Source organism: Macaca fascicularis, chromosome 14, assembly GCF_037993035.2.
Source record: "Macaca fascicularis isolate 582-1 chromosome 14, T2T-MFA8v1.1".
In the NCBI taxonomy this organism is placed as follows: domain Eukaryota; kingdom Metazoa; phylum Chordata; class Mammalia; order Primates; family Cercopithecidae; genus Macaca; species Macaca fascicularis.
The window spans coordinates 71,488,391-71,500,137 of NC_088388.1; the positions used below are offsets into that span (position 1 = coordinate 71,488,391).

At 56.2% G+C, this 11,747-nt stretch overlaps 1 protein-coding gene across 16 annotated transcripts in view; it reads right to left on the reverse strand.

Moving 5' to 3' along the window:
- Nucleotides 1-458: 458 nt before the first annotated feature.
- The window catches only part of ARAP1 (ArfGAP with RhoGAP domain, ankyrin repeat and PH domain 1), a 66,828-nt gene continuing 55,539 nt past the window's right edge, over nt 459-11,747 (reverse strand). For 7 of the 16 annotated variants that reach the window (XM_045370254.2, XM_045370252.2, XM_045370261.2 and 4 more), the window contains 12 exons: nt 11,271-11,418; nt 11,095-11,181; nt 10,944-11,012; nt 10,537-10,654; nt 9,204-9,317; nt 8,841-8,986; nt 8,266-8,298; nt 3,972-4,054; nt 3,193-3,243; nt 2,944-3,007; nt 1,554-1,703; nt 459-1,063 (listed from right to left, as the gene is read on the reverse strand). In XM_045370254.2, coding sequence (XP_045226189.2) covers nt 1,046-1,063; nt 1,554-1,703; nt 2,944-3,007; nt 3,193-3,243; nt 3,972-4,054; nt 8,266-8,298; nt 8,841-8,986; nt 9,204-9,317; nt 10,537-10,654; nt 10,944-11,012; nt 11,095-11,181; nt 11,271-11,418 — 1,081 coding nt within the window. In that variant the 3' untranslated portion in view covers nt 459-1,045. Of the gene's footprint in view, nt 1,064-1,553; nt 1,704-2,943; nt 3,008-3,192; nt 3,244-3,971; nt 4,055-8,265; nt 8,299-8,840; nt 8,987-9,203; nt 9,425-10,536; nt 10,655-10,943; nt 11,013-11,094; nt 11,182-11,270; nt 11,419-11,747 lie in introns of all 16 variants that reach the window. The other 9 variants (XM_074014630.1, XM_045370256.2, XM_045370255.2 and 6 more) reach the window with 3 other exon arrangements.

Below are 11,747 nucleotides of genomic sequence, written 5' to 3' on the forward strand. Positions count from 1 at the left end.
TGACAGGCCCCACTTCTGGAGGAGTAGGCACTGGGGCCACAGGTGACCCGAAGGTGCTTCTTCCTAATTTGCTCAGGCTCCTGTGGCTCTGACCTTGCGTCTCCAGCAGGGGGCTGCTGCAAGGGTACCAGGCCTGAGTCACTGACATACTACACCCAGGCCCCAGCTGGGACTGCAGCAGGACAGGGGCTCATGTCCAGCCAGAGTCAGTGCTGGACAGGAAAGGACCGGCATTTCCAGCCTGACTGCACGATAGTACAATGCGGAAGGCATGGAGACAGGCCAGGGCTCTGCTTGGGGAAGTGGGTCATCTGAATAACTCAGGGCCTGGAGAAAGCAAGGCCTAGGTTCTCAGCTTCAGGCACTAGGCACTCACCCCTGGGCTTCTCGACCTCCTGTCCCTCCAACCCCACGACGCCCAATCGCTTTAACCAATCACAGGTCTCAGCACCATAGGGTAAAATATACAGATATGTTTATGTTATCAAAAAACCCCAAATGGGGGAAGGGGCATCAGGTAGTCTGGACCCCCCAGTCAGCCCATACTGGAAGGGAGGCTGAAGTCCCCAAAGCGCAGCTCTCAGCCCTGTAGAAGCTCAGCCAAAAGCTCCCTCCCCCTGAGCTGAGTGCTCCTCTAGAGCACCCGCTTTCTGCTGTTCCGGAGTTTGCTGGGGGTAGCAGGGGGCTCCCTTCCGGCGGAGGCCCCAGGGCCTCATGCCCCTGAAAGGGTGGTGATCCTCCCAAGTTCCTGACTTATGCCCATCTCTCCAGCACCACAGGGACAGTGAACCCGGCGGGGGTGAGCAGGTTGGGCTAAGAGGTCTGAACACCTGAACAGAGTTGGGAGAGGTTCCCGCCCAGGCTGACCCTGCTGCCTCCCACCCCTGCCGGGGAACCCCATGCTGCAGTCAGGATGGAGGATGTGGGGTGTGGGGTGCAGTTTCCCAAGCACCCCCTACTGGCTCACACCAGGCCTTGGAGCATAAGGGGTGTCTGAACAGGCTTCCAGCGGTGGAATCCTAGAGCCAACGATGGGCTCCTGTGCTCAAACGTTGCGCAGGAGCTGCAGGAGGGGAACAGGCCCACAGATATTTTGTGAAGGACCAGAGGGGTCGGCGCCCCGCTCAAGCTGCTGCAGCCACTCTCCACTGCCAGCGGGGAGCACTCCAGTCCAGCGGGGAGCACTCCAGTCAGCCAGGCTCCCAGCTCCCAGGGCCAGGCAGAGGGGACTCCCAGCTCCCAGGGCCAGGCAGAGGGGACTCCCAGCTCCCAGGGCCAGGCAGAGGGGACTCCCAGCTCCCAGGGCCAGGCAGAAGGGAGTCCCAGCTCCCAGGGCCAGGCAGAGGGGAGTCCCAGCTCCCAGGGCCAGGCAGAGGGGACTCCTTTGAATGGTGTGAACCAAAGGGGCCTATGAGGGCCCCCACTGAGGCTGGACGGAGGGGGCCGGAGGGCAATAGGGGAGGGCAATCAGGGCAATCATCTACTGTGGAGTAGAAGGCAGGCACCCAGCCAGGCCCCCAGTCCCCTGCCCAAAGACATGGAGAGCCACTCACAGAGAGAGGGTCCGCGGTGAAGGCAGCCACACTCCGGCGCATTTCATTTTCACTACCTCGAAGGGGGATCAGTGACACGCTGCCCAGCCGGACCTCAGGCACCGCCCGGGACACACGTGAGGGTTCTGAGGGCCACACCAGGCCGTCGTGCTGGGGAGCAGAGAGAGGAAGGGGCTGGGCTCAGCTTCAGCTCACCCAGACATTCAGCCTCAGATCTGCCCACCCTTCCCAGAAATGCCTCCAGCTGTGATCTGAGATGACGCCCTCAGCTTTGATCCCAGCCGATACGAGAAGCAGCTGTGGGGAGAACATGACTGCATCTCTGGCAAAACACGGCCAGTTCTGTTAGTCAACTCCAATCTCCAGATCCACAAACCCCTCCAAGAACCAAGAAAACATTTCTCTTAGAGGAACATGGCTGTGCCCCGTCTTAGGAACCAGGAACTACAGAATCCACCGTTTCCCTTTAGGCTTTGCTTACCACGAAACTCAGGGCTAAAAGAACACAGCTCTAAGAAAGAACTCAGCCCAGCACCCTGGTCATTTTGTCTCCCTTTTCCCTAAACACTTATGAGCTCTCACTTTAAAAACTCTTTGTCTTAACTCATCTGTTTTAAGTCTAACCCAGCCTCTGGCCCTGCTCTGGCTCAGGAGTCATCCCCACCATGTCTCTGCCTGGGCTACCACAGCCACTGCCTCACTGGCCTGCTCACCTCTGGGCTCTACCCTCCGTCCCTCTTTCTGACGCTGCACCCAGAGTGAGCCCTCGCAGACTCAAGCCTGCACCACACTCTGCCTAAATGCCACCCCCACCCCCCGCCAGTGGTTCCCCACTGACCTCTGTGTCGAGTTAAGTTTCCCTGGCATGGCCTACAAGGCTCTTTGAGATTCTGCTTCTCACTCCCTTTCCTGTGTTGACTTCCAGCACTCCTGGCTTCTCCCCTCACATTCCACTTTAACAATCTGTGCTTCTCTTGCATATCTCTGGACCTTTGCCTAAACCATTCCCTCTGCCTAGAAGCCATTCCCCTCTTTGCTTGAATTCTCCCACATTTCCTAAAACTCAGATCCCTAGGCTCTCCACTGCCACCACAGCACTCATCACACTGGGCTATAACTGGCCACTTCTGGGTCTGTTTTCCTGTTCACATAAGGGGTGCCCCAAGGGCAGGGTCTGTGTCCTGTCTGTCCCTAGCATCCCTGGCTTGGAGCTAGACTAACAGTAGGTGCTAGGAAGGGTTTATTGAATAAACTAGCAAATCAATTAAAAGCAACTCAAAATCTCCTTGAAGCAAGGGGTGGGCTGAATAGCACAGAAGCCAATGTCCCCATTCTCCATAATGGAAGCCTCCAGGGACCCACCCCACACCCCACACTCTGCACCTGGTACCTGCACGAACAGGAAGGTAGCAAACCACTCCCGGAGCTCCATCTGTGTGTCACAGCAGAGGTACCTGCAGGGTGGGACACGGACCTGCATGATGCCAAAGGCCTGACTGAGCAGGGAACACCGTGTCTGCCTCCCCAGCCCAGGGTCTGCTAGTGGACACAGATCTGGGCAGTGATGAGGGACCCAATCAAGGGCGATGTGCCACCAACTTTCCTCAGCCTGGGGTCTCAGGCTGAGGCGCTCACTCACCACTGCTGTTTCTCATGTTTCTCTGTTTCATGCACCACTGTGAAGCCCCAGCTGCAGAGGAAGAGGGGAGAGAGTGGGGTGTTTGACAGGCCATAGAGGCTCAACGCCCCGGTTCCCAGGACAGAACCCAGAAGCCACAGCCAGAGCCAGAGTTCAGAGCCTTCTCACAAGAGTGACACGTCCTGGCCTCTTCCTCTCTCAGCCCCCACCAGCCTTCCAGGCCCTTGACACCCCTAAGCCCCAGCCCCACCCTCAGAATCTGTGATTCAGTAGGAATGGGGTGACACCTGAGAATCTGTGTTTCTTTTTTCTTTTCTTTTTTTTTTTTTTTTTTGAGATAGGGTCTCACTCTCACTCTGTCACCCAGGCTGGAGTGCAGTGTCGTGACCACCGATCACTGCAGACTCAAACTCCTGGGCTCAAGTGATCCTCCCGCCTCAGCCTCCTGAGTAGCGCGCCACCAAACCCAGTTAATTTTTGTATTCTTTTTGCAGAGACAGGGTCTCACCATGTTGCCCAGGCTGGTTTCGAACTCCTGGGTTCGAGCAATCCGCCTGACTTGGCTTCCCCAAGAAATGAGATTACAGATACGAGCCATTGCACTTGGCCGAGAATTTGTGTTGAAAGTGTGTCCAGGTGATGCTGCTGGTCTGGGGACCACACCATCAGAGCCCCTGTACTGACCTCTGTCAAATTAAAAACCCCAGCTGTGCCTCCCCTATCAGTTCTGAGCCCCCACAGGCCCCAGCAGCAGGCCTATCTGCCCAGTCCCAGCTTACCAGGTGGGTGGCCTGAGTTTCTTCTTCACTCCCAGGTAGACTCTGAGACTCTTGACGGGCCACTCCTTCTCAGGCCGGTGACTCTGGGGTAGGGTGAGGAGAAGAGGGCACTTTAGTCTGCAGAAAGGGCACTGGGGCTGCTCTCCCGACCGGGCACCTCCCTCTTCCCACTCCCCAGCCCTCTTTGCATCCCAGCACAGAGCACCTCCTCCAAGAAGCCTTCCTTTTAAAGCCCTCCCTGTTCACAATCCAGCCCAACCAACCTCCCAGCCCTAGGCCCCCAAGGCCTGTCTCCCTGCAGCAGTATCAGACAGTCAACCCTCAGTCTCTGAGGCAGCCGTCCCAACTGGGACACCTATAACAGCAAATCCCAGCACCACCCTGATGCCCTGCAAACTGGAGGACTTGAAGCATCAGCCTGAATCAGATTGTATGTGGAGGGAGAACTGCACATCCTCCCCCAGCACCAAGCTGGAACAAGCAGGTGTGATCACAGAGCCTCGGTTGGCTGCTCGTGTCTATGTTCGTCTCAGATTATTCATTTCTCAGCCCTCCCTGCCCCACGGAGGCTCCAGGGTTGACCGTGTGAACAGAAGGCTTGAGGGACCAGCAGTTACTAGCTCTTTGGTTCCACAAGAAGGCTAATGACTCAAGCTTAAGCAGAACAGCTATTCAATAGACCACAGGAAGAACTTCCCAATGGTCTAGGTCAGGAAGCGAGAGACCAATGTACTGGGGAGGGGCACCAGATTGCCAAAATGTTCACCTCTGGCCCCCACCTCTGCATATGGGTCTGGGCTTGGAAGGAGCAGGCTGGCTCGGAGGCAGAGGGATGGGGGCAATGACCCCCAAGGAAGGTCAAGCTAATGAGGCTTCCTCCTGCTCTGGGAGCCACTTGCTTGAAGCCCTACCCCTACCAAGCACCCCTGGAGCCCACAGGGGCACCAGGGTGAATGGCACGGGAGGGGGATTCACTTACAACCAAAACTGGGGGTCAAAGACTGAGCTACCGCCCCCCTGTTCCCCACCATTGCTGCCAGCCACCTCCAGGCATGGCTCCTCAGCAGGGGCCAGAGAAGGGACAACCAGGGGAGAGGGAAGTTTTGGGAATTGGTGGACTTCCTGTGATATCACAAAAGGATGGGCTGCCTAGGGACTGGAGGAGACCTCTGTGCTCTCACAGGGGGTGTGGCTTAGGAGGGCCTTAGTAAGGACTTTTCACTCTGCTTTCACCCCGATACCTGCTGATTGGAAAGCCTCATGTCTTCTATAGACAGCACCTAACCTGATTATGGGCATGTGCCCAGGAGGGCCTGGTACCAACTGGGCTGCAGGCATGGGACAATCAGGGTCGCAGACAGGGAGGAAATTAGGCAGGCGGAAGGAAATCAGGCTTCGGACACGGAAGAAACAAGATGTGGGGGAATACAAGGAAGAAACCTGTATGCACATACAGAAGCAGCAAGGCTGGGAGCACTAGCAATCGGCCTGCAAACTGGAAGACAGCTGATGGCAGAAATGGAAAGACTTGAGATAGAGGCTGTAAAAGAGATTCGGCTGCAGGCACGGTAAACACAAGGCTCTGGGCATGAGGGAGGAAGGATGTGGGGGAAACTGGACTCCAGGTACAGGAGGAATTGGGCTGAGGGGATGGAAAACAGGCTGTGGGTTTGGAAGAAGTCAGGCTGTGGGTGGGAGGGGAACAGAACTAGAAGCAAGCAGTCAAGTGAGTCGAGGGTGGACAGGACAGGCCCAGTCAGGCGCAGAGACAGCTGCAGGAATCAAGGTATTCAAACCAGGCTGTGGCTCCAAGAATGAAAACACAACCCTCAGGCCTCCGATTCCCTGGGGTCTGATGTGCACGGCACATGTGTGATGTAAGGGTGGCTGAGACAGGAAGTCTGCAAAAGGGGGTCTTGGGAGGGAAGGATGTCAGTCAATGCAATCTCCTTTTGAGAATGAATCCCCCAAGTTGGAGTGTTGTGGTGCAATCTCAGCTTACTGCAACCCCACCTCATGCGATCAAGCCATTCTCCCACTTCAGCCTCCTGAGTAGCTGGGACTGCAGGCATGTACCACCATGTCCAGCTAATTTTTATAGAGACAGGGTTTCACCATGTTGTACCAGGCTGGTCTCAAACTCCTGGACTCAAGCAATCCTCCCACCTCGGCCTCTCAAAGTGCTGGGATTACAGGCATGAGCCACTGCACCTGGCCCAAGGACTTCATTTCTAATCGGACAGCTCATGTTTCCAGTATCTCCAAGGCACGGGGCCACAGGCAGACAACGAAGTTTACTCTTGATGCTTAACGATCTCTGCTGGGACCAAGATCTTTCTAGCATGTGCCTTTTCCAGGTGCCTCAGGGTTTTTAATAAGAGGAGACCCCCAGGATAAGGCACAAGTGGCCATGTATCCTGCTGAATCACCTGAGATTGTTCCAATTTCAAATATTCTGTCCTACTGCCGCATAAACCAACAAATGCCAGAAATGATAACCCCGTGGTAACCAGCCCACATCTGCTCAGGGCCTCTGCCAGGCCAGAGGTGTTGGCTGTCACTGGGGTGTGGAAAGCACCACCTACTCTGTGCTGAGCACCCCTCCCTGCTGAGTCCTCAAGTCTGAGACTTCCAGGAATATAAGCTTGTGTTTCCACACTAAGAAACCTGGGTGCGAGTCCCAGTCTACACTTACAGATGGCCTTGGGCAAGTCACACAAAGCCTGTTTTCTCACCTGGAAGTGGGGACAGCCCTCTTCCTCAGAGAACAGTAGTAAGGATTCCATGTCTCAGTATGTGAGGGGCCAGCACTAAGCCTGGTTCCTTAGGGAACACTAGATCTCATCCCTTTTTCGAGCTCTTCTGCCTCCTTCCTTCCATGCCCAGGGATCCACAGCTGCCTTTCCAGGTGCCTCAGCCATCCTCCCTCCCTTCTGCCCACGGCAAGGGTTCTAAGCACTCCTAGAGGTCGGGGGCCAGGGAGAGAGCATCCCAGAACCAAGGGGGATTGACTGGACAGGTGGAGAGGCTCAGAAGTGAGGATGTGATCACAGAAGAGGGCAAAGGAGAGAAGAGACGGCGTTTCCCACAGGGTTAGCAGGAGCCCGGGATGCATTAGAAGAGGCACAAAATGCAAAGAGAGGGAGATGAGGTCCTGTTCTATCGGCTCTGCTCCTGCCATGGCAGCCAAGCCTATTCAGACAACCTCAGGAAATGCAAGGGGCAGGAAGAGGCTGAAGACACTGGGGGTGCGGTGGGGGGTAGCTGTGGGAGCTCAGGCTAGACCACCAGGCCTGGAACCATGTCTCTGCTGCCCATCTTGCAGGGCAGCAGTCCCCAATCTTTTTGGTGCCAGGGACCAGTTTTGCGGACAATCATTTTTCCATGGATGGAGGGATGGTTTTGGGATGAAACTGTAAAACCTCAGATCTTCAGACATTAGATTCTCATAAGAAGCACACAACCTAGATCCCTCGCTTGCACAGTTCACAGTAGGGTTCACACTCTTAGGAGAATCTAATGCCACTGCGGACCTAACAGGAGGCAGAGCTCAGGCAGTAATGTTCACTCGCCCGATGCTCACCTCCTGTTGCATGGCCCTGTTCCTAACAGCTGGGAATCCCTGCTGTAGGGGCATCTATGCTCTGTGGCCCCCAAGGCATAGCTGGGACCCACAGGGGCATCATGAGATGCAGATTCTCAGCAGAACCTGAGCAAGGACCTTCTCTCAGACAGAAGTATCCCCCTAGGAATAGGGTGGCCCCAAGGGCGGAGGGGATGAGCTCTCTCTCCTAGGACTGTGCAGAGTGGAAACAGCCAGCCAGGGAGGCCTCAGAGAGACTCCTACCCCAGGTGGGGGATATCCCACAAGCCTCTCTCGTCCCACCCTGGCATGTCAGGAGAAGGGCAGTAGTAAGAATGTTCTGACAGTCCTGGAACACTGTCCAGGGTTAGAAATAAGGAGGCTGCAGGGATGACAGGAGAAGATCAGAGCTCTAATTCAAACCTAGGTGCCATCATTACTGGATCTTTAACTTCCATACAGAGTCCTTTGGAAAATTCTAGAGCACTGCACTGATAGGGAACCCTATCTTGGGGAAAGGACCCTGGGACAGGATTAGGGATAAAGGGGAGGAGCTTAGGCCCAGGATAGGGGCTAGTGCCGACCGGCAAGCGGGCAGGGAACCATGCCTGGAGATGGCCAGGAGCCCTGGCTGTGTCCCCATGCTCCTACCCAGCTCATTTGGCCCCCAGGTGGTGTAAGGCAGCTGGCAGTCAGCCCATAGCTACTCACGGTCTCAGGGGCCCCGCTCCACGGCCTCTGGCTCTGTTTGATAGAGGATCAGGGTTATGGAAGAAGCCCCAGGTCTAGAGCCAGGACAGCATGTGCAGTGATGTGTGGGGTTGGGGTGTGTGTGTGGCATGTATGTGCAGAAGGTGGAGGGTGCCTAGTGGAGTCTGGGTTGGGAGAACACCTGCATGTGGACAAAATGAGTGAGGAGGGTGGCTCGGGAGGTGTACGATGTACGATGTGACAAGGCATGCATGGGCCACAACTTGGGGCTGTCATCAAGTAACAGGTTCCCGTGGGTGCAGTGATAAGGCACAGGCACAGTGAGACAGAGCATGGGCATGGAGTGGTGTGATGGCATCCGGGTGCCAGGGCCTAGTGGGGCTACAGGGCACAGTAGAGTGGACATCCAGGGCCACAGCAGGAGGGGCCTTGAGAGTCTACAGTTCTCCCCCACTGCTGTGCTATCCTGAGAGCCTGCAACAGGAATATTTCTACTTGCAGACCAAGGGGAATCTCTGAGCACATTCAGGGGTACAGGTGCACAACCTGAGGCCGAACCCAGTGGGGCCACTTACCCGGACCTCCTTGTAGAGCCGCAGGCAGCTGCTGTTGAGGATGAAGTAGCGATCGTGGAAGCCACCTGAGGGCAGGCCCAGGCCCAGGAGGCTGCGGTCCTCACGGAACTTCATCATGCCATGCTTGGTGTCACTGACACGGCTGGCTGGGGGGGGACTGGAGTGGGTACAGGCTGCACCAACCCAGCTGGGGCTGGGTCCCAGGACGAAGGAAGCTGCCCCATCCTGCCCCAGCCTCTCCACAGAGGCCCACCCACCTGGTGCCCTCTGCCTGAGCTGCTCCTACCTGGCACCGCCAGGTCCCACCCTGGCTCTGGAAGAGGGGAATGCCCGGAGCCTGGCCACCCTGCAGGCACCACCTACCCAGGTACAGCAGCATGGCCTCCATGGCCTGGTGCTTCTTCACCACCAGGTGGCTGTCCGTGCCCAGCCCGTGCAAGATGGGCAGCACCTTCTCCGCAAAGTGCAGGGGGCGCTCTGGGGAGAGGTCACACCTACCGTCACTGGGACCATATGGCCCGATACCACCAAGGGCTGGCAGATGGGCACATATCACCTACACATCCCCGGTCCACTCCAACCATCTGCAAGTGCCACGACACAAAACACTACCATCACGACCGCCCTTCCCATGACCAAGCTTCAGGCTTGACACACCTGGCTGTGACCAAAGCTGCTCCAATTCAACATGTGCAAAACCATGCCTGTGATCTCCACCCCCTGCCTCCCTTCCTGCCCTCCCCGTGGCCCCCATCGGGGAAACACCACCACCACCACCCACCAGGCTGCTCCATCCAGAAACAAACCTCTCCTCCCTCTCCTGATCCGCATGTCAAATCTCTCTGCTCTGTCCATCTCCACTGCTGCCACCCCAGCCCACATTACTGCCTTCTCCTCAGACTAAACCATGGCCTTCAAAGTGTGCTCTAATTTCCCTCTCCCCACCCAGCAGCGAGTAGCAATCTTCTTAAACTCTTACTCACTAACCCTCCGATGGTCTTGCATTGCTGCTAGGCCCTGCGTGGCTGCCTCTGCCTTGATCTCCAGCCCCACCCATGTCACCATCCCCTCACTGCCCTCGTCTCCTTGAAAGGGCTGTGCCTCTGCCCACCACAGGGCTTTTGCCTTCTTCACCAAATAACCCCTACTCTTCTTTCCCATCCTGGCTCGGGAAAGATCTGGTGATGCCATGGGTCTTTCCTCCACAGCAGTTAATGCAGCTGTAGTTGAATATTTATTGGTGTGATCATTAGACTAATGCCTCCATCCCCTACCAGACTAACCCCAACGAGGATAGGGACTATGTGTGTGGCTCCCCAGCCCACTGCCTGGCACTCAACAAAGACAGTAAAACAAATGAACACATACAGCCTCATCCTCCACTGCCATCAAGATCACCTTTACCATAAATTACCTTTCTCCCCTCAACCATCACCATTGTCACTGACACCTAAGAAAGCACCATCACAGTCAACACCATCTACCCCTTCACTGTCCCTTCTATCAGCCACATGACAGGCATAACCTCAATCCCTGCCAGCACCCTATCACCACCGTCACAGAGATCAGTGTGACAGCAACACGTCACCAAAGTCCTTTTCACCACCCATCCTCATGCGCAGGGTAGGGGAGGACAGACTGGGGCTACAGCTGAGACAAGCCATACCACACCCTGCACAAGCCCAGGGTCACCCACCTGCCTCCTCCCTCTCGTTAACCTCAAAGCAGGTCCAATAATCCTTCTCCCTGATGCCTACATTCCGGCGATCCAGGATCTCCAGGGTGAGCTCCTCAGCAGTCATGGATGCTGGGATCTGCAAGGACCAAGGAGAAGATTAGCCTACCTGTGCCTGGCCCCTGCTCTACCATAACCTTGCTACGTGATTCAGAGCCTGAGCCCATCCTTCTCAGGCCCTTCTTGAGTCCTGGGATACAGAGGGGTATTTCTGAGTAGTTCTTAGGAGCAGGCCCCAGCACCAGCCAGATACAGGTCCCAAACTGGTCCTCTCCTTGGGATGGAAGCACTGCTCCCCTGGCCATCTGAGCCTGTGCCTGGCCCAGCCTGACTCTCTGGCCCCTTGGCTTCTAGGTCCCAGCACCTACCTTGACATGCTGCTCGGTCTCTGCCTTCTTCTCCTCCAGATACACTGTGCAGATGAAGTCACCAGCATGCTGCAGGGAGACAGGGCTCAGCTGGGGGCCTAGAAAATGGGCGCAGGTGGTAGGCCCAAGCCCCCCAGGCTCCAGACTTCACCTGGGTCCCACTGGCAGTGCCAGCCACACGCATCTTCACAATGGCAGTGATCTCCTCCCGCTGCTTCCTGAGCTCTTCCTCATCCACCTGGGAAGGGGCGAGGGGCAAGGACAGGTGGTCACCACCATCTGGAAGGCTCATCCCTGCCCTCCACTGCCCACTGACCAGGGACGCACACTAAACACCACCACATAGTGGTTAATGAGGTCTTCCACCACACGGCCAGCCTTGTAGTCCTGCCCATCTGTCTGGAAGAGCGTGGGCCCAAACACAATTGCCAGGTTGTGCACGTTCATCTGGTTCGTGTCTGAGAAGCACTGGACACTGGAGAGAGGCGGAGGAGGGCCTTGAGTGAGGAGTCAGGCCAGAGCTTCCCATCTCTCCCTGTTAATTTCTGACAGGTCCAAGACTGGTCTGATCAGAGGGGACCACTATTTAATGGGGTAGGAACAGTTTTTCTGGCCATATCTTGGGTCCTGGTAGGAGTAGGACTGGGAAGCTGGGAGATCCAGCCAAGGTAACCTGGTCCCAAGTGGAAAAATCCTCTATAACAGTGGCCCCAACAGTTCTGGCACCAGGGATTGGTTTCATGGAAGACAATTTTTCCAAGGACAGGATGGTGGGGGCAGGGGATGGTTTCAGAGGCATTAGAT